The sequence below is a fragment of the Lytechinus pictus genome, chromosome 14, assembly GCF_037042905.1.
Source record: "Lytechinus pictus isolate F3 Inbred chromosome 14, Lp3.0, whole genome shotgun sequence".
NCBI lineage: Eukaryota > Metazoa > Echinodermata > Echinoidea > Temnopleuroida > Toxopneustidae > Lytechinus > Lytechinus pictus.
The window spans coordinates 26,327,216-26,354,100 of NC_087258.1; the positions used below are offsets into that span (position 1 = coordinate 26,327,216).

Below are 26,885 nucleotides of genomic sequence, written 5' to 3' on the forward strand. Positions count from 1 at the left end.
TATTCTGCAGGGGATTCATTTAATTGCGGGACACTAAAGGGGATATAACCAGCAAAATGCTACAAGTAGTGGTACTACTACTACTACTACTATTACTACTGGCCGTAACAGACCCATCACCGCCCCGAAACTTCCCGGGAGATACTGCTCAGCCGCCGCTGGTCAGACTCGAGTCAACTCCCAGCAACTCCACCCCAGCTTCCCTCACTGCACTGCACAGCGGAGATCGATAATCGACGCCCCGGATCGACCGGTGGAATCGCATGAAATATTACATTTTTTCCATATCCTGTGGGTAGATTTACAAAGACATCTCGTCCTTTCAGTGCAGAGTTAATTTCATCGACTTGCAAATCCTTAAATCGGTCAATATTCAGCGTTTTAGAGGCATATTCAGTGCTCTTTGATATTTCGTCGTCACTCTTCGCCAAGAATCCAAGGGTCGCCATTCAAGATGAGCTCATGAATATTTAATATGACGTCATAGCAGCTCGCGTTCTCATTGGATGATTTTCACCGACCAGTTTTTGGTCGGTGAATTGGTAAAAACAATAAAAAACAAAAGAAAGTCGGTGAAATTCGGGTCAGATGTCCAGAGGCCCTGTCTCGCGGCGCTCTAGCTGCTTCGCTCTCTCCCGTGCTTTGCCATGTTCGCTCGGAAAGCAGCTGACAGGGCCTCGACAAGAGGCTAAGTGCATACCGACCAGGGCCACGTTTCCGTTGCATAAAAGATACCATAATTGCAATCTCGCCATGAAATGGTAACTTGCATGGAATCCTTGATTTTGATTGGCTGTTAGGCCATGTTACCATCGGATGGCAAAGTTACCATAAAAGTAACTTCTGCAGTGGGACCCAGGACTTGCATATATTTAGCGAGACTTTCTTATTTTGTATTTGATTGTCATATAATTTTCAATGGTGTGATACGATTTTCTCTTGTTCAAATTTACTTCCATGTTCTGGTGAAATGCTCTTCAAATGCAAATAGAGTATTCAAATAACATGCTTGGTTTTACACGGAAAGTAGTGTACCAGAGAATGAAGGATATGTCTAAAATAAACGGGATGAACTTGCTGCAAGGCCGTACGTACGCAGAATCATTTCTGGGGAGTGGGCAGGAAGCGTAAACAATTTCTAAGGAACTCATAAGCGAGGGACCGAAGCGGCCGAGCTTGTCATTTGGGCATTTTTTAAAGGTGAAAATGGAGGCTCTTGTGCACACGGTGAAATTTGTGAAAATTTTCAGTAAAACAATATAGGTTCTCAAAATTTCGGGGGGAGCAACTGCCTGCCCCCCCCCCCCCCGTTGCATACGGCCATGGTGAGATGGAGAGTGAGTGGAAGATAAGGAGGGAACGGGAAATGAGGAAGGGTAAATATTGGGGGGGGGGTGGGGGGGGGGACAAAGAGGAGAGAGGATGAAAATGCCTTAAAAGGGTAGACAGTGGAAGCCGATAGAGCGAGAAAGGCCGAAAAGACATTGTATGAATTAGGGTGGTAAGAAGAGGGGAGAGGGTGAAATAGAATGGCAGAAGAAAGTTTATAGAGTATTGATGGAGAGAGAGGGTACGAGAAGAGGGAGAGAGATAATGAAGAGAAGAGGGGAAAGAATAAGAGAGAAGGGCAGAAAAAGGGTGGAGAGAGGGTGAAATAGCAGGGCAGAAGAAGACTGACAGAGAGAGTAACTGGTGGAAAGAAAGCGTACGAGAAGAAGGGTGACCGAGGGAGGGGAGGGGGCATTAATAGCGAAGAGAAGGGGGCTAGCAGAGAAAGTGATGGAGATCGAGAGAGAGATCCCGCGGAAAGAGAGACGAGCAGAAAAAAAAAACAAATGAAAAAACTAAACATGCACTGGGGAGCGAATAGCTTGAGGTTATTATTCAAAGGGGAAGTTCACCCTGACAGTTTATTGTAAAAATATAGTGACGAAGGTATGAGGAAAATCCATCAAAAAATAGAAAATTTATTAGAAGTTTAATTGATTTGTCATATGCGAGCAGCTTTCCTACATATCGCATGGTAAAAAAACAATGAAATATCATTTTCACAGAAAATTTAAAATGGTTTTTATTGTACCTATATACACTAATGATTTCACACCCTCGTCATCACGAACCATTAAAAAAAAAAAAAAAAAATTATGCTATTACGTAACATATATGACAGCTGCTCGTTTATGACGTCACAAAAAAAAAATGGAAATTCTAATAACTTTTAATCTTTAATGGATTTTCCTCAAACCTTAACCATGTTTTTGTCATTAATTTTTCTCAAGATAGTTTTCGTCGGGGCGAATTTCCCGTTTAATGACTTAAAGCCTATTTTTGGTATTCAGGTAATTCACTATGAAAACCTAACCAGTTGTAGATATCAAACTCAAACTAGACAAAAGGGAACTCTCAAATACAACGTTATAAGATTAATAAAGACTGCTACCGACACTCTGTATCCCAAGACCATCCCGGCCAGAATGGAACCTTCTTGGTGAGGATGTTGGAAATTCCAAAGACATCGGAGTATTCAAACTGACCAAAATTGACTGTGTTTAGCGCTTGACCCCTAAACCCATTGAACGTACGCGACAACCAGATGCTGGTGTACGTCAACGGACAGATACAGATGGCATAAACTGACCCCACTCCCCTGTTGTTAATGCATAAAGAGAAAAAGAAGCAAAACTTGAAAGACATGAAAGAGGGAAGGAGAGGAGAAAAAAGACTGACTTAATTGGTTGTGATTCAATACTCGACTCTGAACATGCTGTTTGATAATACGAATATCCAAATTGATAAAATTAAATCTGCCTAAAGTCAGACAAATAAAGTTAAAAATGGAATAAATAATATTAATTAAAAAAATATTTGTAAGTGGGCTTGTCCGGGAGTCGAACCCGGGACCTCTCGCACCCTAAGCGAGAATCATGCCACTAGACCAACAAGCCACCGTTCAACACCGATGATCGTTTATTGTAATTAAACGACACACGCGGTAAATGTACGCGATTTCGCGGAAGTGTGTGCGTGGTAGTGCAGTGCATGATGTGTGTGTGTGTGTGTACCGAAATGTATTGGTGTACGGTGTAGAGATCTCCAGTTTTGCTGCGTTATGTATTCGTATTAACTCCATAGTCTGCAGGCAAAGACCCTTTATTTTCGCAATTCGCCTAGCGCACATAATGCAGTCTGACGAGATTCACTATGCACTGTGGCTGCATATACTGTATTTGGCACAGACTGGCGTCTCGTCTTTCCCTTTTGGTTTAAAGTGTCAAAATATATTAGTCCGTGTTTTTAGACTATTATTAACTGGATCCATGCGTGCAAAGGCGAATACTACAATATTTTATGGGCCAGAAGCCCGGAGGGGCCACTTCCATTGACGAGTGGATACCATGCGCGACCACGGGGTCTTGAAAAGCACCCTAAACACGTATTTTCCATATTCTGAAAATGCACCCCTTAACAAGTATTGGCGTGTGAAACCCTACCCTTAAAGGGGAATCCAACCCAAATAAAAACTTGTTTTTATAAGGAAAAGAAAATTCAGACAAGTTGATAGGTGAAAGTTTGAACAATATTGGACAAACAACAAGAAAGTTATGAATTTTTAAAAGTTGTATATATTGGTAATCACTATACCTATGGAGACTTCAAATTGGCCGCATATGGGATGTCATAGTGATGTAAGGCAAGGACTACTCTTCCATGTACTCCAATTCATATTATGGCTAAAATGTCATTTTCCTCAAAAGTTTTGATTCAAATTATATTTTTCTTTCATGAGGACATAAAACAATATACTACCTGGGTTATATTTAGATTACTGCCCCAGGGGATTGGGTACTTACGAGAAAACCACAAATCCCTGATAATAAAGTACATGGCCTATGGGAAAGTTGTCCTTGCCCCTTGTCATAATATACTTACCCAGTTGCCAATTTGAAATCTACATAGTATTAGTGATCTCAATTTTAAAGCAGCTATAACTTTCTTATTGCTTGTCCGATTTTTTTCAAACTTTCACCATTCTGTATAATTTATTTTTCTCCTTCCCAACACATTTTATGGCCAAGGCTGGATTCCCCTTTAACAAGTATTGAAAACTAATACTATTGGCAAGTATGCAGAATTGAGCCCCTTAACAATTAAGTACAGCGATGTATTTTCCATATTCTGAAAATGCACCCCTTAACAAGTATTGGAAACAAAACGGTACTCTTGGCAAGTATTCCCTGAAATGAACCCCTAAACAAGTACAGCGATATTTTATTTTGTCACGGGTCCGTCGGTCGTCGGTTTTACCTTTACACACCATTATTTCTACACCTCGCGCAAATCGGACTCTAAACACGTAGTGTTGGGGCAAAAAAGATATCCTTTATAAAACATTTTGATTTTGTTTTATCATCTCCGCATATTTGACCCTAAACACGTATATTTTTCCGAGCGAAATAGATACCCTTTTTTTCAATATTTTTGTGTTTTTGACACCCTTATCACGTTACGTACGTAACGTGCCTTATCTTGAAAAAGACATCCTTTTTACGTGTTTTTTTGGTCGCGCATGGTATCCACTCGTCAATGTAAGTGCCCCCCCCCCCCCCCCGGGGGGCCAGAAGCAGAAGGGCGGGGAAGCAGAGAACTTGTAGTCTGCAGACACAGACCCTGATTCAGACTAACAAGTTCACGGCAAGTTCATAAAACATGCAATTTCATTTTCAAAACGATAGAGGCGTTCGATCTGTACCAGGCGCGGTTTTTTTTTTGGGGGGGGGGTGGGTTGAGTATTGTTTGCAAGTAATTATAGAAGAAACACCAGTTTGCTAAAATAGAATAAAAATATTGGGAAATATTTGTCCAGGAATGGTCATACCGAATTTTTATATTCATGTTTATGCAAATTTGTCCGTCCGTGACAGAAAGAAAATTCAAAGTTTTATGTTCTATTGCTGGAGCAATAAACTTACACCAAAACATGCTGAGCTATCTCACTAGCAAAAGACCTCAAACGTGTATATGACTTTGTCTAAAACCCAGATCTATAAATATTTAATATGCGAAAGTTGAATTGGAAAATTGTCAGGAACGGACAAAATTTTATCCCGCCGGACGGACATTTGCATTATATGTTGCAATGGTATAATAGCTATATAGGGGATTTCTTATTCAATTATTTTGTAATTGTGTTTTATCATTTTGGGGAGATAATTTATTACATAAATCCAATAAATAGTATTGTAATTCATAAATATACCCCCAATAACCCCTCCCCCAACACACACTCACACACAAGTTTTTTTCATGCCCCACTGACGAAGTCTCGAGTGAGCATTAAATGTTGCACCGTCCGTCCGTCCCCATAATTTGTTTCGGCATGATAATTTTTGAAAAGATTTGACAGATCGGTAGATCACACTAAAGTTCGGATAATTTTCAAACTTGGAGTCCTCAAGTCCAATGTCAAAAGTCACAGCTCATTATATATGTGGATTTGTTTCTGGCTGATGAGTTGATTTAAAGGTCAAGTCCACCTCATAAAAATGTTGATTTGAATCAATAGAGAAAAATCAGACAAGCATAATGCTAAAAATTTCATCAAAATCGGATTTAAAATAAGAAAGTTATGACATTTTAAAGTTTCGCTTATTTTTCACAAAATAGTTATAACAAAATTATGCACAATTTAGTCACGTGCGAACGAGAGAATCGATGATGTCCCTCACTCACTAATTCTTTTGTTTTTTATTGTTCGAATTAAACATTATTCCACTTTTAAGATTCGACAATAAGGACCAACTTGACTGAACCATAAAATGTTAAGCAATGGTAATTCATCATGTTCAGGGAGAAATAAAACTTTGTTTCACAGGACAATGGGGGAGAAAATTAGAATATTTCATATTTCATATAATAAAATACAAAAGAAATAGTGAGTGAGTGTGATGATGTCATCAGTTCCCTCATTTGCATACCGATCAGGATGTGCATATAACTGTTTTGTGAAATTAAGCGAAACTTTAAAATTTCATAACTTTCTTATTTTACATCTGATTTTGATGAAATTTTCAGTGTAATGCTTGTTGGATTTTTCTCTTTTTATTCAAATTTTTGTTGGGGTGGACTTGTCCTTTAGTATTCGACGGAATTAAAAAAAATGTTAGTATGTCTACCCGGGATGTCCACTATAGATGACACTGAAATACAATTAAGCTATATAGCTTCAAGCTCGAACTTGGAGTCTATCGGTAAAAGGTTGCAAAGGTCACAGCTCATTAAATATGCAAAATGGTTTTGGGGTGATAACTTGATGAATATTTAACATAATTTTAAAGAATTCGGTATGTAGGTAGATGACACTAAAGTACAAATCAAGTTCAAGTAGGAGTCTGCAGGTCAAAGGTCACAGCTCCTGCAAAATGATTTCCACACACTCAAGACAATGCTTACTGACTGTATTATAGCTGGGACATCTGTCCTGTGGACACAAAAAAAATCTATTTATTTTTTTATTTTTTCCAAGTTTATTAGTGACATGAGTACTGGGTACTTGGCTGAAATATCCATTTAAATTGGGTTTAATGCCTTTCTGTGACGCCAAATGTCCATCCGTGACACTTGAAATGTCCATCTGTGAGAAAACCTTTTGTCTTTCTAGTAAAAGTTACAGCTTGCTTCAAAATTACATACATAAATATTATTATGTCAGGGAAGTCAACTTATTAGATTAACATCTGCAATGAAAATAAATTGTCAGCATTGTTTCGTTTAGATAGACACAGCAAAAGACCACTGACAAGACAGTGTAGAAACCCATTTCTATCCTGTCCGTCCGTGACATTGAATGGCACTGTCACTATTATACTCCCTGATTAAGGCTAAACTTAAAAATAAAATAGTTTAGAGTCAGGTCTGGAGTAGCCCATAACAGTGGCGTAACTACGGGGGGCATGGGGGGCACGTGCCCCCCCCCCCCAATCGGCTGACCAAAAAAAAAAAAAAAAAAAAAAAAACGGGGAAAAGGAGAAAAAGAGGGAGAAAGGCAGAGAAACGAAGTGGGGAAGAAGACATTATTGTTCATTATAATGTTATATTATATCATAATTATGTTATGTTATATTACATAAGAAACATTTTTTTTCATAACTTTATGAAACATAATTTGCTCAGGGCCTATGTCCTCATTGTTCCTGGTGCTCGCATTGTCTGTTTACCGAGATATATAATCCTGTTATACTAAAACCTCCCGTTTTCAAGTCAATATACACCAAACTGCCAAATATATTTCCTCGCACTTCGAGTTATTGTTTTATGTACAATAGTATGCTTCTTTTTCATGACTACTTAAAGTGATTGCCCCATTTTAAGGTCTTGATATAAAACATTTCCTGTCCGTGCTTACGTTCGCAGTAGTGGATTGGTGAAATATGTCTGCTCTAGAATCAGTCCTTAAATGTCCCTCTGTCTAATCTGAATATCAAAAATTTTCAGCTCGCGCTTCGCGCTCGCATCATTTGGTTAGTGAACTACGTATGGTCTTCGTGAATTTCTACAAACAAGCCTTAAAATGCACCTCTTCAGGTCTGAATTTCCTAAATTTTCAGCTCGCGCTTCGCGCTCGCAAGATTTGATTAGTGAGATGGGTATGTTAATCATGATTACAAGTGCTTTATGTGCATGTTTAGATGTAATTCTAACAAAACCTTAGACCGCAGCTGGACTGCATATTCAGACCTCTTTACTCGAGTGAAATATTTGCATATACCACTCCCTGTCTTTTCACATGGTCTGCAGAGGGGGGGGGGGGCGTGAGCACTTTTTTTTCAATAAACGCGTACAAAAATGTAAACAAATAATATCTATAGTGATTGCGATTTTTTGCTTGGTATAAGTAAGGACCCCCTCCCGCCCCAATGCACTTTCATACTTCATCCGTGGTATACCCCGTTTCATCCCGCTTTTCCCGAATTTAGTAAGGCATCACTTTATTTGACATTCAAATCATTAAGATTAAAATAAAATATAGTAAAAAAGAATGCCCAGGTCATTATCAGAGTAAACAGAACAAACAGGTCATTATGCGAATAAACTAGTAGTTTATAACAACAAAACGGCTTATACAATACCTAATTTTCAAGAATCTGAAATATTCAAACAAGCATCAAAATATTATAAGAGTTCTAGTGCAAAAACAATAATGATAATAATAAACAATAAAAAAATAGGGGGTTGAGAAAGAAGGAGGAAATAATACAAAGAAGCGATGGTATATTATTATTATACAAGAAAGGGGGAGAGAGAGAAAGAGAGAAAAAAAAACATCATTGTGATTCTCAAGGCATGATTGCATTGAAAACAGTGGTGTAATGGGAAAAAATAAAGGGGCCAGATAGGGTGGATGGAGCAAAAGTTCTGAAAAACAAAACATACAAGGGAGCGAAGCGAGCGAGCAAAATTTTTGACCTTTTTCGAATATATTTTTTAAAGATCGATTCTTACATAATATGCAGTAGAAAGAAATTAATATTTCATTTTACTATTTCCCATTCATTTTCTTTTTTTTTCTTCCCCAACCCCCCCCCCCCTTGTCGTTAAATTTAGGGAGCATGCTCCCCCCCCCCCCCCATCTGTACACCAGTGGATAATAATGATAGTAGTGAACATTGATGAAAATACTTATGTTTCCGGATCCACCAACAGCTATACGTGACGATTCGGCATCATTTATTTTACACGTGTGGTTGATTTCAGTTTTTTAATGTTTTTTTGCCCAATTGCTTTAGAAGGGCTGCGGAACCGGGGGTATTACCCCCCCCCCCCCCTACACACACACCCGGACACACACACACATTTTTTAATGGATGACAAAAACGTAAAAAGTAATATTTGTCTGTGATTGAATGCATGGTCGTCCCCACCCCCTTTCCCCCCAAAAAAAAAAAAAAAAAAAAAAAGTTTCGCGGCCCATTTCAAAATGTTTACATTCATGTCACACTCTCTCGTAATAATTATAAGAATCTACTAATGACTGGCACATCCGCTGCCGACTGTTGGTAGGGGAAGGCGGGGTAAGTTGAGCATAATAATGGGCAAGTTGAGCCACCACCCCCAGGCTATAATGAACGAGTCAGACATTACGCCATATCTTGATGACCTATTACATAGCCCTTAACCCCACCACATTGTTCTCAACTCTGAAACAAAAAAATATTTTTCAGAGGGAAAAATACGAATTTCAGTCAAAAAAGTTTTTAAATAAGATTTTAAATAAAAAGTGTCATGCTGGTTCTTGTCCCATATACCTTTTGTACAAATTTTTTTGTGGCTCAACTTACCCCATGGGTGGGGCAAGTTGAGGCATTTGACATCTTTTTTTTTTTTCAAAGGTGACAGTGACTTTCAGTTTGGGGGTAGAATGTTATAAATAGGTAAAAATGTTTCCGAAGAATTAGATTAAAAGGCAAAGTACTCATTTCTACAAGATTATGAATCATGTAAATTCTAAGTTCCACATGAAAAAAATTAGCTCAACTTAACCCCGCCTTCCCCTACCATTTCCTAATAAAAATAACTTTGACTCTCTATGGCTCGTTGGCCATGTTGGTCTATGCATGATTCTCGCTTTGGGAGCGAGAGGCTCCGGGTTCGAATCAAGCCCTATAGATTACTTTTCTGATGATTTTTGTTTTGTAATGATGTATGTCAGTATCAGCTTCAGATATAATATGGATGATAATGGCCTGTAATGAAAACAAATATTTTTGCTTACCCATTGGCGGCGGATTGATCTCTCTTATTTGAATATTTTATGGTTATGAAGGTTGATGAAAATCGACGGAAGTGGGTTTTCTCTATATACACACATTGGTGCAATAAGATTTATCCTTTTCAAAAGAGCGTATTTTGACTTTGAAAGCAAAGTGTAATAATATACAAGAAACTCTGGAGTTGTATAGACATAGGACTATCTATTCTAAACCCCTTGAACACAGCGACAATCAAAATGTGATAGATTCCTCGTCATAAGGGCATATGGTGATATGATTTTTTATCAAAAGAAATTATATTTCTTACAGGATTATAGCCATTTTTAGATATAAATATATCACATGTTGCATAATTATAAATGGATCCAGAATGTCCCTCAAATAGCCTGAATGGGAATCATATATCAGCATATTCCACAGGTCAATGCCCCTCTGAAAATGAATACTTTCAAATTTGAGATCTTGATATATTCAAAATATATCGGTGAACATTCTTCCATCTTATTATTATCAATTTTTATTTGAGTTTGAGTCGTTTATTTGACTATCTCGGAGCAGAACAATATCCAAAATAAACTCGAAAATAAAGATTTTAATAATATCATGATGGATATTATCATGAATCATTGAAAAACTTTGAAAAAAAACTAAACCTCCACAACAGATATCTGATTCCCGCTGAGTGCTGGTCACGCGCGCAAAACAAGGGCTTGTCCGGGAGTCGAACCCGGGACCTCTCGCACCCGAAGCGAGAATCATACCACTAGACCAACAAGCCAACGGATACCAAACAGTTGCCGTGTTATATCGAACTTCGGTCCCTCGACCCCAATACTGAGATTTTATGTTTCGTATGCGCGTTTCCGACTTTTTTTTTGGGGGGGGGGGTTGAATAGGTCTATATCTAAATCTCCCCAAACCTTTGAAATAGGGTCACTTAATTTTGTAACCTGAAAATATCTTTAATTAGGCGTATAGTTTACAAACGAACAATCCTGAAATTGAGGGGCAAATATTGCTTGACAGTTCCTCCCATATAATGACAGGGGTGAATCTGACATTGACGAAAGGGGGTCATGCATGGGGCTGGCTGGAAAATATGCATTTTCTCCAATGGCTGTTTGAAGAGCTTGAAGCTTGGTATTTTATATCATTTTTAAAGGGATTAAAGTCCCAAAGACTGAAGTTTAATCCCCTTTATTTTTTTTAAACACACTAGGTATCTCGATCATTAGGGCATGGAGCTATTAATAACTCTATGATTAGGGGTATGCCTATTGAGTGAAGTAAGAGTTACAGACCTACCTGATAACGGGATGTAGGACCTTATCACGGAGAGGATTCGAGTGCAGCAAGGCGAGTGCTGAAAAGATATACCGAACTCAAACTGTTTGTAGGAATTCGAATATGAGGATACGTATAGGCTACCTCACGTACTAACAAAAAATGCAAGCGCGAAGCGCGAGTTGCTTTTTTGAAAAAGGAATTCCTCAATTCAGATTTACTTTAACAACGAAATACCTTAAAATGAAAAAAAAAATACACCTAACCTTTATTGCCTAAGTTTGCCATACGTTTTATTGTCTATTGCATCGTACGTATTGAAATAGAACCGTTTGTTTGCATCGTCATATTTTAGGTCCTATGTACTGTGTAATAATTTGCTTTACTTTTATTGCCATGGCAGGTCCATGCTTCTGTGGGAACTGGGTCCCCTCTTACAAAGAGTTACGATTGATCTGATCAATCGCAACTATGGATGGCCAGCAACATCAAAATCTATTATGCACGTTTGTTCAAAAATATTTTCTAGCTATGATGTATATTCATGCATTCATTGTTTTCTTGAAAATTCACTGAGCTTCTTTTTGCATACAAAGGACACTGTGAAAATTTTCCGTAGAAAAAATTATGACACTGATGGATTTCCATAGAGTTACAATTGATCGGATCAATCGTAAACTCTTTGTAAGACTGGGCCCTAACCTCTTCGTGGGGTGCAGGTCTGCCAATAAAATCCCATCATTCCTGTCGCCCCTGCCCTGAAAAGGGGCATCGGGAACGGGATCATGGGAGGTACACTTTTCTTTAAGTATTTCGTATACAAAGTGTGAATGGGCCTACCTACAGTAACTATCAATTTTGTTCAGCAGCTGCTCCCCCACCCCCGCTTCAATTTTATTCCATGGTCCTTGGCCCTGCTGGAAATGAGAGCATGAGGTTTTGAAGTTCATTCATAGACCCAAAAATAGAAAGAAAAAATAATAATTATGATAAAAAAGATAAGATAGGATGAAAGGAGAATAAGAAACTAATTTGGTCCAACTTGGACCAAAGTTGAACTAAGCCACGATTGAGGACCTATTCAGAGCGACTGCATGTATTATTTGAAACTGACATCTCTTTTTCACAGATGATGTTTTTGTCTGCTTTTTGATGATCAGTGGAGCATGATGAAGTTTATTTCCTTTGACCGATATTTTGATGATGGAAGAAAAACTCAAGATTCTGTTTAGTCGAAAGCCATGAGCTGGCGCTCTTGCTGCAAAAAGCATGATCAGTGTTTTTATGTTGTGGGCCTGGGGTGAAAGGTTACAGCTTCATTAATAGACGTGAATTCGCTGTTCATAATGCCGTCATAATTCCAGTTCTTGCTATTACTTTGGTAAGTTTGATAAATTTTCTTATGTTATACTATGTACCATATAACGTAAGGGTGTGAGATTCGTTGGGATAGCGTGATTTAGAAATCTATTTGGTTGTAACGGTGGTGTTTTTGTCGCGGCTTCGCGTCTTTCATTTTTTTATCAAGATCAAGGAATATCGCATGCTACATAGCCTACTGGTTCCACCCGGCAACTTTCCCGATGACATGGCTCTGCCGTTATTGATTGGCCTACCCTACCCCGCATCGCGGCAAAATGTGTGGTAGGCTTTTTATGGCTACGCGATATATGGTATGGTAGGCCTAGTCAGCTAGTGGATTGTATTAACTATTATCGAACACTTTTCATGAATTCAATCATATCAAATACATTATTCTCATATTGTCATTTTTGTCATAAAATTTAATGTTGTAACCCGCAAGTGAAAACCCGAACCGTACCGTCCCGTATAATCCAATAATTTGCAAGCGGGACCCGCTGACCCGTCGGGTTTTAACCCGCAAGTAAATTTATCTTTGAAAAATGAAAATTATTTCTGCAATCCCCACACTATACAGGCTCAAATCACGAAAATATATGCCAACTACTAACCTAGCCTAGACTCTAGAGTGAATTTACTTACAATTTGCAAATTCGCCTTTTATTCCGGAGAGAAAATGTTTTTGGGGGTTACTTTGTACCCGAAATGGGTCGGCTCTGATCTCGTAATCGAAAGCATTGCGCAATTAACTCCTCGGATCGGAGCCGCAGCTCAGCGCGCGCTAGCTACGTACATGTAGCCCAGGCTGCCCAGCAAATTTGATGTTCAGTTTCCCGTCGCCCGCCCGCGTTATGAAATTTGGACCGCGTTTAAAAATCAAATTCTGAAAATAATTCATTATTTTACTATTTTGACATAGATCTAGATTCAGAACTGATATAAAACATTAATATAAGCTTTTCAGTCACAATTACTTGTATATCATGTAAATACCTGTAATCCTTTTCTTGTTTTTTTCTTGTGAATGGAATGACACTGCATGCTCAACCACACCTCGAGCGATGTTCGTGCAGGCTCCAGTCAACTTCACTTCTGCTACACTACGCTCTACCTACCCGATGTAGCGGTAGTGAAGTGGAGTGGAGCCTGCACGAACATCGCTCGAGGTTTATGGTCGAGCTACCTCAATAAACCCCATAGTCTAGTAACCTCGCATTGGTGAGTTGTCATACGGCATATCAGACAAAAAAATCATCAAACAAAACTCAATCTGTTTTACAAGGCCGACGGGAGGCTCACGCACGTACGCATTGGCGCTAATGTACTAGCTAGCCAGTCTGAGCTCTGTCTCTCTGCCAGAGCTCTGGGGGACAATTCGCTCTGTAAAGGCCTCAATGATGGTGATTTTCTGTTTCAGACAGAGTTTATATTTCGGGAATATTATTCAAAACTGCCAATAAAGTTAGATGATTTCTTCATTGTCATGTATATTTAAGTTATTAATGAGTTCATTCTCACCAAATTTAGACTCCCCCATAGAGAAATGCAATTTTCGTGGAGATCTGCGTTTTCAAAGAACATCAGGAAAAGTTAGGGTATGTGGGCCTTTATTACATGGCCAAGTACTGGAATTAGATGGAGTAGAAATTAGATATTGAATTCATTTATATCCAAGTTCAACTCACAAACAAACACACCCACATCCAAGATTCTAAGCATGAAAAAAATAACTTTAAAATCATGCAATATTAAACAATAAGTAATAATTAATTTAATAAGTGAACAGGGATTCCTCAAAATACAAAAACGTAGCATTTGAAAAGAGCCCCCGAAATGAAAAAAGTAGCCTCCAAATGGTAGAAATGGAGACCCTGAAATATTACAAAAAAATGAAAATGGAACCCCCGAAAAAAAATGATTGATTTGCTCCCTGGCTTCAAGACAGTTCCACAGAATAAAAGTGCGTTCAAAGGTTACAAAAGGTCAAACTTTCATCTTCTGGAAAATAATGAATAATGAAATCCTCATTATGAGCTGGAAAAAATGGGACGGGAAACTCGACATCGAGTTTCATTGGCCTATGCGATTGCTTTTGACTAGACTCGACTCGACTGTGCTGCGCTGCACTGGCGCGCGCTCCTTCTTCGAAAGAGCAACTCGATGTATTTATGTCGAACTGTCTCAGTCCTGTTCACTGTTCACAAGACAAAAATACGCCAGCATTTTTTAAAAAGGAAATATCTACGTCTCTAAAAGAATCCGCCACGTAAGAAGCACATGATCCTAACTCAATTTTCATTGTTAATGTTTTTATTATGCGTCGTTACTTCTCCCTTTTTTTTCGCATGACGGTCTGCGGGTTTGAGAATGAACTCGGCCTGGCCCGCAACGCGCGATCGGGGGCATACCGGCAGGTTAACCCGTACCGCAACGGGTGCGGGTTACAACATTAATAAAATTCACCAAATGTTCACACGAAATAGAAAGTCTACACAAATGAAATACTACCTACAAAATATGGATCATACAAATTTTGCCTAAATCGTTTTTCTTTTTTAATTTGATGATATCACTCAGCTTCCAGTCGGACCCTCTACTAGCCAGGAGGCTCCTAACATTTCTTCTTCTGCCATTAGACTTAGAGTACATCCCTCTTATAGAGTATTATCTAGACTGAAGTATTGTTGGCCCGTATGTAAAGACAATTAGTAACGTTAGATCTAACATTCGGCGGAAACACAATTTTTTTATCGTTTTGTTACCGGTAATAAAATTTCACATTAAAAAAAATTACATCCAACTAGACAAGAAAATATATAAAATTAAGAAATTTTGTACCTTCTACCGCATTTACCGTTAATTCCATTCAAATGATGATCAAAACGTAGTCATCCTCGATCCTTTTGTTGGTCATGGTAACTAAATTGCCATCTAGAGTGACGTCATCATACTTACAAACGTCCTTACAAGTCGCCATATATCGCGATTCGTGCCGCTGCTTTGCGCTTGTCTATATACCACTAATTGTTTTGTGCATGCATTTGGAAGAAAAATAAAGTAAGAAAAAAAGAAGGATGACAAAAAAATGAAGGAAAGAAAAATGTAAATTCTAAGAAAGAAAGAAAAACAGGGAGGAAGGAAGGGAATAGCAATGAATGAAAGAAAGAATAAGGGGAAATAAAGAAGGGAAAAATAAAATAAAGAATGAAAGAGAGGGAGGAAAGAATGATGGGAGGAGAGAATAAAAAAATGGAAGGAGGGAAAGAATGAAAAGAAAGAGGAGAAGAAGGGGGAATTAAAGGGAAGGAAGCAAAGAACAATTTAAGGAAAGAAAGAATGAAGGAAATAAAGGGAAAAAAGAGAAAGTAGGAAAGAAAGAAAAAAACAATGAGGGACATAAAGAAGGAAAGAATTAAGATGATAAATGAACACAGAAAAGAAGCTCTAGGAAATTATAAGAAACGATAGATGGAATGCAAAAAAGGAATTCAGAAAGGACAGAAAGATGAAGAAAGAAAGAGAAAAAGAAAAAATCAGGAAGGAAGGAAAGAATTAGGAATTAACAATGAAGGAAAGAAAGAATAAGGGAAAAGAAAGAATTAAGTGAAGAGAGAATGAAAGCAAGAAATGAATGGAAGGAAAGAAGAAAGAAGGTATGACAGTAAGAATGAAAAGAAAAGGAGCCTGAGGAAGGTAGAAGGGAGCAAAGAAAATATTAAGGAAAGAAAGAAGGAAGGAAATAAAGAAAAAAGAAGGAAAGATAGAAAGAAAAATGAACAGAGAGAGAGAAAGGATCAGGAAAGAAAGCTAGGAAAGACAGGAAATAAAGATAGATGGAACAAAAAAGGCAAGCTGGAAGAATAGAAGAAAGGATGAAGAAAGAAGGACAGAAAAAAAAAGTTCAGACTTCAAGCAAACAAAATAAAATCCAGTCATCTAACAAAATTTACCTATAAATGTATTGCAAAAAATTATTAGAAAACTTAAAATGTTCTAGAATTGAATAAAATTTCAAAGTGAAACATTGTCAAACTTATTAGATGAAACATTGCGGCATCACACGCACACAGGCATCTCTCTTTAGTCTTCCCATTACAAGTTCGCACAGATCACAAGACTCAAAACAAAAGCTGAAACAAAACAACTAGATCTAGTTATGAAAACTCAATAACTTGCTCCTCCGATCACATCACCAAATCAGTAATCTGAGAATCCGTATAATAATAAAAATTTATGTTTATGATGTGAGATTGAATTGTTCACTCTGATTCAGAGTTTGCATAGTACCATTGAGAATCTGCCCGATCCTGCATATGCCTGCCACACACAGTAAGTAGGCCAGACCACGTGCAGCAGCTACTACATACATGTATGCTGAATCTGCATGTGTGTGTGTGTTTGTGTATAGATCAAAGAATCAAGCGCAAACTGGCTTGCAATTTGAATTGAAGGAAGTTGTTATTTATTAACTTTGTTTTTTCTCTCTCCTGTATTTTTGCTTCTGAAATATGGAAGAACTTTTTAAATTTTAATTTCACAGCGAGAAAGGGAACGACCGGTTTTGAAAAAGGGCATGTCCGCCAGTTTGAAAAATAGGGCACAGCCCTTTTGGCCGTGAATTGTTCATTTTTTACAGGGCATTACGGCCAGTTATAGGGGCATCGACGGCTTGGTCGTCGATGGCTGTAGATTTACTTAAGCCACGCACCGTACTAAAAATAAAATTGTAGAAACATGGTTGCGTGCAAAAAATTTTTAATGGCTGTTTGAAATTGATTGTCAGGACTTGATACACGACCTGTCTCGACACACAACAACTTGGCATAATAGTGTACAAATATGAAATATAAAATGTCTTTCGAGGATCTAGCAAAAACTAGTGGGTAATGAAGAGATGGTAAATTGATAGAAAGTTGCTCTTAGGGAAAAGGTTACTATTTTATCTCTCTTCATTGCCCATTTGCTGGATCCAAGAAAGGCATTGTGTACAGTAATTGTTTTATATCCCTTCTATAACTTAAACTGTAGATCAATTTCATCTAAATGTAGATATGTTATTTAATCTGGACAAATTCCCATTAGGCCTACATGTAGCTAGGTGTAGCCTAATGCTAGCCGGTGCCAGTTCCTGTGTAAACTGCGCGCGGGGTCTACCCGTCTCCAGTTACTGAGAAGTCAAGATGTAGCATTCAGGATTACTGGCCTGATCTTGACTCGTCTTGTTTTTCTTCTTGACAACTCAATTATCCTGTGTTAAGTAGCTGAATAAAGATGATAAAGTGTCTCAAAACTAAATCATAGAAATTGAATGCTTAAGAAAACCCCACTACAATTAGTTGACATTTTATAATCTTATTCCTCATACATATGCATATTTATCAAGCATTTTCACTCATAACTATGTATAAGTAGGGACAGTGATTTTCCGTTTCAAAAAATTGCCTTTTCCGTTTCAGAAAATCTCAAATTCCGTTTCAGCATGTCAGAAAACGGAAATTCCGTTTCCCCATAGACTTTGTACACACGGAAAAGTGACAATTCCGTTTACACATTTACATGCACACTCGCACTGGTAAAAATTTGTATCTGCTACTGTACCAACAACACAATAAAATCCGTTCTAATCGGATCTATGCGGGTGAATAAAATATTTTGACACACCCATTTTGCATGCATACATCCTCACCTTTCATATTATTAGCATTATTTCACGGTGAAATGATATTTCATCGATAATTTTGGGGGTTTTTGGACATCGTTATCATCAGTCAACGTCTTTTCCCAATCCGCATCTTGGATTTTAAGACCAAGATATCGTGCTGTTACATCTTCAAACGTAGAGGGCAGCAAAACACAACTGTGTACATGTAGTTGAACGATACATGTGTGCATGTGAAGCCCAACCCGGCCGGCCGGGTACGGGTACGGTGCGGGGTACAATCGAGTGTGCTGATGTCGAGTGCAGTCACGATGTGTGAATTGTCATGATAGTAGCGAAGTGAGATCGTGTTTTCTGGGTTTTTTTTGGCCATTTAATATTCTCATTTTGTTGTGATTTTGGAGTAATTTCTGTTGCTATTCTGTGTATTTTGAGGGAAAATACGTTTTCCGTGATTTTCCGTTTGAAATGCCATTTTCCGTTTCAAAAGGCCCTTTCCGTGAATTCCGTCCGTTTTCCGCGATCGCGGAAAATCACTGTCCCTATATAAGCAGTTCACCCTACCTCATTTTTAATGCCATTTTTTAATCCTCATAAAATTTCCTTTCACAAAACGTATACTTTTGTATGAATAGGGTAATATAATTTTAAAGTTACAACCATTTTAGATTTGGGTGACGTAACACAAATGGAGCGAGTTCAATACGCATGGCTGGATGCAAAGTGCTGGCCCTGGGAATGCAGCTTACGATATTAAAGAGACACGTGCAATGGCACTTAGACATCTACTCACCCAGATGATCAACACCTTCCATACTACATGTGTGAAAAATAATTTTTTTTTTTTTTCTTTCCAGATTAATTTATCAAGTATGGCTAATCCTCAAGCAAATCCACAAGATCTTTCCTCAGGAAGGTCAACACCCAGTCCAGTGAACCTGCTCTTTCCAATTCCCATGACAACAACAGCAGACATTCCATTTGCTGTGGCATCACCACTCAACACCACGCCTCAGGTTCCAGCTACAACGGTTCTAGCTACAACGGTTGCACCTACAATGATTGCACCATCCCCTACAATGAACGCTGGTATTGTAGAAGGTCCTCTGTCTGCTCCTAATCACAAAGCTCTACCCCCTCCTCCATCTTCTCCTGCTGGGATCCATGTGCCTCAGAGGATGACGCCTTCCCCACAGACTTCTGTCGCAATTGCTCGAAGCTCACCAGGGGGTGCTCCTCCAAAAGAGGGTCCAAAAGATGCAGAAGGTCAAAGGGTTATTGTGACAACCAGGACTCCTATATTTGTGAGGTCATATAGCCATGCTCAGACCACTCAGTCAAGCCCTAATACACCAACTGCTCCAAGGATGACTGCGGCCGCAATCAGACCTACACCGACTGGCCATGTCATGCCAACTACTGCTGGAATGGTCCAGCAGGTTCGACCAATAAGCAGTCAGGTGAAACCAATGAGGGGACATCCAAGACCAGGGCCAGGAGGCACAGGACGTGGGAACCATGGGAATAAAGTAAGAGTGTTGTCTAATGGACCAACTAGAATGTCCAATCCTCAGGTCCTGGCTCAGAACAGGGCACAGATCCTTGCCCGTGCTAGATCACCAGGTGGCTTGGTCATTAGGGAGCACACTCCACCTTCCAGAAGTCCACCTCATGCTATCAGAGGGCAGCAACCGCGAATCAGGATACCCATGTCCGGAGCAGGCAGGGGCGTCTCGGGATCGCACTCTCCGGTTTTGATCACTGGTACACAAATCAGAGCTCCTTTCTTTCAACGTGGAGGAACTTTATTGGCATATCAGCCAGGAAATCCTAGATTACAAGCTGCCCTTGGTGGAAATCATTTAGCGGGGCAATGTGTTGCGATGACAAGCTCCGGACAATTTGTTGTGCAGCAACAAACCAAAATGTCTCCAGGAAATGGGCAAATGAGTCCGAGGCTTGTTACCAACCAAGTAAGACATGGATTGGTTTCTCCTAACAGAGCAAGGATGCCTTCAACGATGCCCAACCCTTCCTCACACTCTCATCACAAGCCAATTCTCCCGTCTCCTGCTCGGACTGCAGGCAGTCACCAGCTCTTGACAGTAGCAAACCCTCAGCAGCATCCCCACCAGGCCCATCGTCCTACTGCTCAGATTAGAGCACATCTCCCTCGTATCTCACCCCGCCCCGTGCAAGGACCTGTCCAAGCACATTCTCACCACTCAGTGAGCGACTCCTCCCTTCACTCAACTCCAGATGTTACTCCTATGAACCTGGTGACGTCTCCCAAAGGCTCACCTCAAATCCACCCAGTCGACATGTCCGCAAAGTCCAGTCAAAGTCCCAGCTCCACAACCATTCCAACACAGTCCCACCTTCCTGTACCTTCACACCACCTTATGAAGTCTGAAGGCAGCGACAGTGACACCTCCTCCAAGAATGGGCGCTTCAGGGTCACTTCCTCAGCAACGGCACTTTCCTCTACCAATCCATCTACAGATCCAGGATTGTTAAGTGGCCAACAGGTACCAGTAGAGGGCCAACAGCCTGTACCTGACATCATAGAGCACAGGCCAGAAGTTCATGTACCAAGAGAAATCCCTAGAGCCATTGTCAAGCCTCAAATTCTGACCCATGTCATCGATGGTTTCATCATTGAAGAATCCAAGGAACCATTTCCGGTAGGTATATACATGTACAATCAAAGCTGTGTTAGTGGCCACCTGTCTATAGCAGCCTCCTGTCTATAGTGACCACTAAAACCAATTCCCATGGAGGCAGATTACATGTATGTGTGTATATAGCAGCAATCTCTCTATTAAGGCCACATTTTGGGTTTCCCTTCGGTGGTCACTATAAACGGGTTTCACTGTATATCCATTACATAGGATCTGGATGGTGTTTCATAATGCATTAGAAGAAACTCCATTTGTTAGGAGTGTACAGTTAGTGCTACCAGCAATACAGCTAGTATTAGCCTACATGTTGATAATCCAGCAATCATTTTTCCCAGACTGCAAGCAAATGCAATTAAAACTTTTACAAAGCTAACTACGAATATTTAATTGGAGTGACACTAAAAAAGTACAATATCATCAAAGATACATCAGTCAAATATCGTTGATGGTGTTTTGGCAAATTGTGTTCAAGTCTACCCAAAATCATGCACGTTACATGATGGTGTATTTTACTTCAAGATATTTTTAGATTCCATAGTTTTGACATTTTAATCCTTATTTGTTTGTGTTTTTTCATGGAGGGGGTGGTTGTACAAAGTCTTCTAGTGTTGTCACCCTGTAGCTTTGTGGAAGATGGACTCAGAGGCCCGTATTCTGAAGTCAGGTTTAACTTAGACCACGGTCTAACTCTGTGCTAAAATTATGGGAAGCCAAAAGTGTCAACATTTTTATTACATTGTATGTTTCTTATGTTTACTGTGCTCTTTCCTGATTCATCGATGGTGAAGACAATCATCTATTTATACTTCCTAGACAATTATGAATGATTTGAGAGCCAAATCAGGTTTTCGTGCTTAGACCCAAATCACAAATGAGCTGAAATATGATATCTCTATTGTTAGTGATATATGTAACAACTGGCTATCCATACTTAAACCACAACTTTAAACCCGAGTTTAAGTTAAACCCGACTTAAGAATACGGGCCAGAAAATTTTAAAGAAACGGGTGCCAATTTTTATGTGACTTTTTGTCACTAGGCAGTAATTGGATGTAACTTCTGAAGGCTTCCATGGTGAAGAAATAATCAGTGTAGAAGTTTCATGTTACACTATGTATTTTTGTAAGCATGTGTTAGTCCTGAAAAGTAATTGCATCTTCCTTTTTTTACAAATTCTAGGTAACCTCTGGCATTCCTGCAGAAATTAATACAACATATAAGACAAACGCACCAGAACAGCAGAAACTTAAGAGACCTGGTAAGTAGTACCCCTCCTGTTGTGATATCTTTGACTGGCTAGCAGAAAAGCGGGAGGTTGAGCGTGACTTGCATACATTGTAAGGGCGATATCTCAAGCATGCGCTATGCAAAGTGTACAGTGCGCTCCCTATTGCATGATCAATATGAATGGCTTGTGTGTAACTTATAAAGCTGTTCTGCTCGCTCTGCAAGGATGTACAGTGGTGCTCAAAAGTTAGTGAACCCCACCATAAAATGAACATATTTAGAGTGTTTAAAGTTCGGCCATACTGTAGATATTTAATTGTGAAGTCCAGTGATAACGTATCACACTCAATAAAGTTGGTTTCTCTGGGTTTGCCGAACATTGTAGCGTTGTTGCTTACATTCAACACTTGGCATGAAGGAGTGCATTTTGCGGTGGGGTTCACAAACTTTTGAGCACAACTGTATATCTCATTCCCATGTTTTCATGCATAGACCCAAAGGGGCGTGTTTGTACTATACGATGATGTTACCGATGATGCGTGGCTATTGTATCTTGCTGTTGCCCTGATGTCTCCTCCACTTCTATACATAAATTGTATATTATCATACAGAGATGTACAATTTTTGTGCCGGGGCTATGCAGAGATCGCACAGTTGTCGTGCAGTGATCCTCCCTTGCAGTCGGTAATAAATGCGGTGAGCTTTGGATTTTGAAATTTTAACCAATTTCACTCTTTAAAAGACATTATTGCTGCGATGACAATGGGGAGCCTGTAGCATCATGTGATAATCGTACAGTCAGAGCTCTGGACACGATACTTTAAGCCAAGCGCACACAATGGGATCCGATGTGACATGATTTTTTATCAAATAGCATTTTGCATTAAATGTAAAGGTTCCAAGAGGTAAAATTGTTTATTTGAAGTTCGGCATTATGTTATGGAAAATAAAATCATAATTTCGCTTTGCGGTAAGCCCCGTGGTAGGAGTAAGGTCCAAATCACAGCCATGATGACGTCATTACGATTTGAAATTAAATTTTATTCCTTCTGGGAGGCTCGAACTAGACTGAATTTCCATTTCAGTAGTTCTTACCCTAATTCCGAACTCTGATCGCTAAGATTTTATTTGCCGGAAAGCTCATCTCAAATGTTATTACAGTTTCTTTGAAATTTGTATCACAACGAATCACAAAGTGTGAGCCGGGCTTCATGGAAGTTAGGATGAGTTAGGATGAGGTTTGACAGCTTGGTTGAGTTATTGTAGGCAAAATATGATCTACACATAAAGAGTGATTCTAGTTAATCTTTATTTTGAAGGAGCATATCATTGAGAGTTTTTCTTGTGATTTTCACATCTGGGGGCCGTTTCATGAAGCTGTTAGTAAGTTAAGAGCAACTTAAAGAATGACTGATGAACCTTATGCGCTAAACCATTGCCAATTCAGTATACCATTTACCACAAGAAAGGATCACCAGTCATTCTTAATAGTCGCTCTTAACTTACGAACAGCTTTATGAAACACCCACCTGTTGGTGAAAATCACTGACAAAACTCATCATGAAATGTGCCGTTATTGTGAGTCTTAAAGCCACTGCATACCTTACGACCCGAGTGGTCTGCGAATGAGTGAGTGGAGATGAATTGCAAGGTAGTCATAAGCCTCGACACCGCACACCTTGTTATTATGAGTTTTACACTAACCCTAGTCAATTTATCATTCAAATGGTAATTTGTATTTTCAAGTGATATAATTTTTTATTATCACATTATGTATTTTCTCATGAAAAGCTCCTGAACCATTGGAGGCAGGTGGCATGCTGCGATGCGAGTTCTGCGGCAAGGTGGACTCTCCTCGCAAGTTCAAGCGCTCCAAACGGTTCTGCTCGATGGCCTGTGCCAAGCGCTACAACGTGGGCTGCTCCAAGAGACTTGGGCTGTTTTCACCGAGACAACCGGAGAAACCTGAGAAGACGAAGCACAGACTGAAGCTACAACTCAAAGCCAAGCCGCTGAAGGGACAGAGAGGAAAACATGGCAGACTCACGTATAATGTAGCACAACCTTGGGTAAGAATAGCATGGATGTATTAGACCTTTTGCATATGACGTCATAATCTCATGGCGCCCTCCCTCAGAGGATATAGGAATATGTGTAAATGGAGTTGTCAGAGATGTGACAGCTGCAGAGCACCTTTGCATGTAAGGCATTGTCTTCTGCCTTTAAGATGGCAGTGAAATGATGTCAATGCATGAAGGATATTGTCATAAGATATATACATGTATATACAAATCATGTCAATGTTGTGGTCAACAATTGTGGAACGTTGTGGCCCAGTGGATTAGTCTTCTGACTTTGAAACAGAGGGTTGTGGGTTCGGGCATTACAGCATAATAATATGCTGTAAAGCGCTTTGGGCCATTATGGGGAAAGCGCTATATAAAAAATAGCTGTTATTATTATTCGAATCCCAGCAATGGCTTAATATATCCACATTGTGCTGCACTCAACCCAGGTGAGGTAAATGGGTATCTGGCAGGAATTTATTCCTTGAAATGCCACCACGCTGTAAAGGCTGCAGGGCTAAAGCCAGGGTAATAATATCCAATTGAATGCATAGGGACACATTTGGCAGTGATATGCGCTATGTAAGCATGTTGGTATTATTAACAATTGTCCAATATAATGCATAATGGGAAATCCCAAGCATTGTGGTCTTGAGGTTCCGACTCTCACCGAGCACCAAAATTGGGAGCCTTTATATACCTTAAATCATTATTTTTATTATTATCTTTCAGAGCAAAGGAGGCCAGCATGAGAATGAATCGCAGCTACCTCAAGAGACGAGCAGCAGTAGCAGCTCCAGCTCTGCCCCATCGGAAGACATGGAACACCCGTCCTCCCCATCTCCCAACGTTGTCCTCTCATCCCCAAGCCGCAGCGAGCAGAGCTTCCAGTACTCGGACGAGAGTGACGACCTGCCTCCGGGGGTCGGGCGCAACCCGAGCTCATGGTCGGTGGAGAACGTCGCAATGTTTATCCGGTCGCTGCCGGGGTGCGCGGGCTACGCCGACGAGTTCCAGTCGCAGGAGATTGACGGGCAAGCCCTGATGCTGTTGAAGGAAGATCATTTGATGACGGCTCTGAATATGAAGCTTGGCCCTGCACTCAAGATCATCAACAAGATTAATACTTTGAAAGAGAAATGATAACATCCTTATATTGGCAATGGAATTATTGATTATGCTCATTATTGTTTGTTAGGTGATTCCGGGAGAAAAGTTACAAAAGTTATCAAAGACAATGGAGAAGTTGATATGAAGGACGATCATTTGATGACCAAACTACAAAGCTTGGTAGGTTGCCACTGCCCTTCCCTACCCTTAAGATCATCGACAAGATCAACGCTTTGAAAAAGGAGTAATATATCCTAATAAAGAAATTGGTATGGTTGATTATGATTATAATGTAATATTAATATAAATACAACTTTGCACTTCACACAATGGAAAATTTACCTCAAAATTTCTGCCATCCATTTAAGCCTTTATCAATGATGGTACCAGATCTGACATTAGTGATCTAATTATGAATGATTGCTGCATTCAACAAGGGAATTTCTCCCAACCATGAAGGGGAGGACTTGATGAATGGATACAAGCTTCCAAATAATTATGACCTGGGGGTGTTTTCACAAAGATTTAAGTACTGTATGACTTAAGAGTTGCACTTGAATGCCGATGCGTATATGATATGTAACATGCAATCTTATCTTATCTTATGATTAGCACGATGTAGTGCACGTCTTCTTAGCGTGATCTAACCAATGGGGTCATGCCTTTTATAACACATGCAACTAGGCATTTAAGTGAGACTCTAAAGGCCACCGCACACGTTACGACCCGACTGGTCTTTGACGGGCTTGCGACTGAGTGAGCAGAGATGAATTGCAAGGTAGTCATAAGCCTCAACACCGCACACCTTGCGATCCGACTACCATGCTGTCTGCGACTCACACATGCGCTTTTTGCTTTTTGCTTTTTGCCATAGCAACTGAGAAAATGGCGCTTTCTACAGCGTATGCGCATTGTATATCATATACGCGTTGTGCAACTCTGCTGTCTGATTGGTTGGAAGTTGGATTGAGCTTGGGATTCAGTCATAAGGATTCGACATGTCAAATCTTTACGATTTTCCTTGCGACTTGTCTCTGAGCGGTCTGCGACTCTCTAGCTGACAAGAGCTGTGACGTCACATCTCCCCTCACTCAGCCGCAAGCCAGTCGTAGACCAGTCGGGTCTTAAGGTGTGCGGTGGCCTTAACCCTAATTCTCCCGGGGGGGGGCCATTATGGCCCCCCCCCTCGACAATTTTCGCGATATATCTGCTGCGCAAAATTTTTTGACCTCGCCGCTCACTGACTTTTTACTTTCATGTCTCGCGCAAATTTTGAGACCAAATTTGTGACGCCCGGGTACGCGGTTACGACATTACGCAACATTATGTAAGTGCATGTCAGACCCAAAATTGCTCATAAACGTGATTTTATGTACAAATCCAATGCAAATTGTGTATTTGGCCAAAATTCATAAATGTATCATTATTTCTACTTTTAATGATTAAACTTTATTAATTTTGCCTTGTTTATGATTAGAATTAAGTCTGGAACGATTTCCATCGAAAAAACAATAAAAAACAAAAAGTAAAAAAACAAAGAAATACATAAGAAATTTAAAAAACAATAAAATACATAAGAAATCGGTCTTGGTACCAGAATTTTTTTCATTCACAATTGTTAGGAATGCTATAAAGAATATTTTCACCAAAAAATAGCATTCTAGGAGCTTTATTTAGTGAATCAGAGCAAAAAGTATGATTTCATGAATAAATTAGCATAATTAATTCA

The 26,885-nt window shown here is 39.5% G+C and overlaps 1 protein-coding gene and 2 non-coding genes across 3 annotated transcripts; 1 reads left to right on the forward strand and 2 right to left on the reverse strand.

The window, feature by feature from the left end:
- Nucleotides 1-2,873: 2,873 nt before the first annotated feature.
- On the reverse strand, nt 2,874-2,945 carry TRNAP-AGG (transfer RNA proline (anticodon AGG)). The gene has a single exon. It is a non-coding gene; the product is annotated as a tRNA-Pro (tRNA).
- A 7,528-nt stretch (nt 2,946-10,473) lies between these two features.
- TRNAP-CGG (transfer RNA proline (anticodon CGG)) lies at nt 10,474-10,545 on the reverse strand. Its single transcript has one exon. It is a non-coding gene; the product is annotated as a tRNA-Pro (tRNA).
- Nucleotides 10,546-12,335: 1,790 nt separating this feature from the next.
- LOC129276399 (polyhomeotic-like protein 2) lies at nt 12,336-26,659 on the forward strand. Its single transcript, XM_054912774.2, has 5 exons — nt 12,336-12,432; nt 18,930-20,756; nt 21,933-22,011; nt 23,772-24,049; nt 24,779-26,659. The coding sequence occupies exons 2-5, from the start codon at nt 18,945-18,947 to the stop codon at nt 25,187-25,189; spliced, it is 2,580 nt and encodes an 859-aa protein (XP_054768749.2). The 5' UTR covers nt 12,336-12,432; nt 18,930-18,944; the 3' UTR covers nt 25,190-26,659.
- Nucleotides 26,660-26,885: the final 226 nt, after the last annotated feature.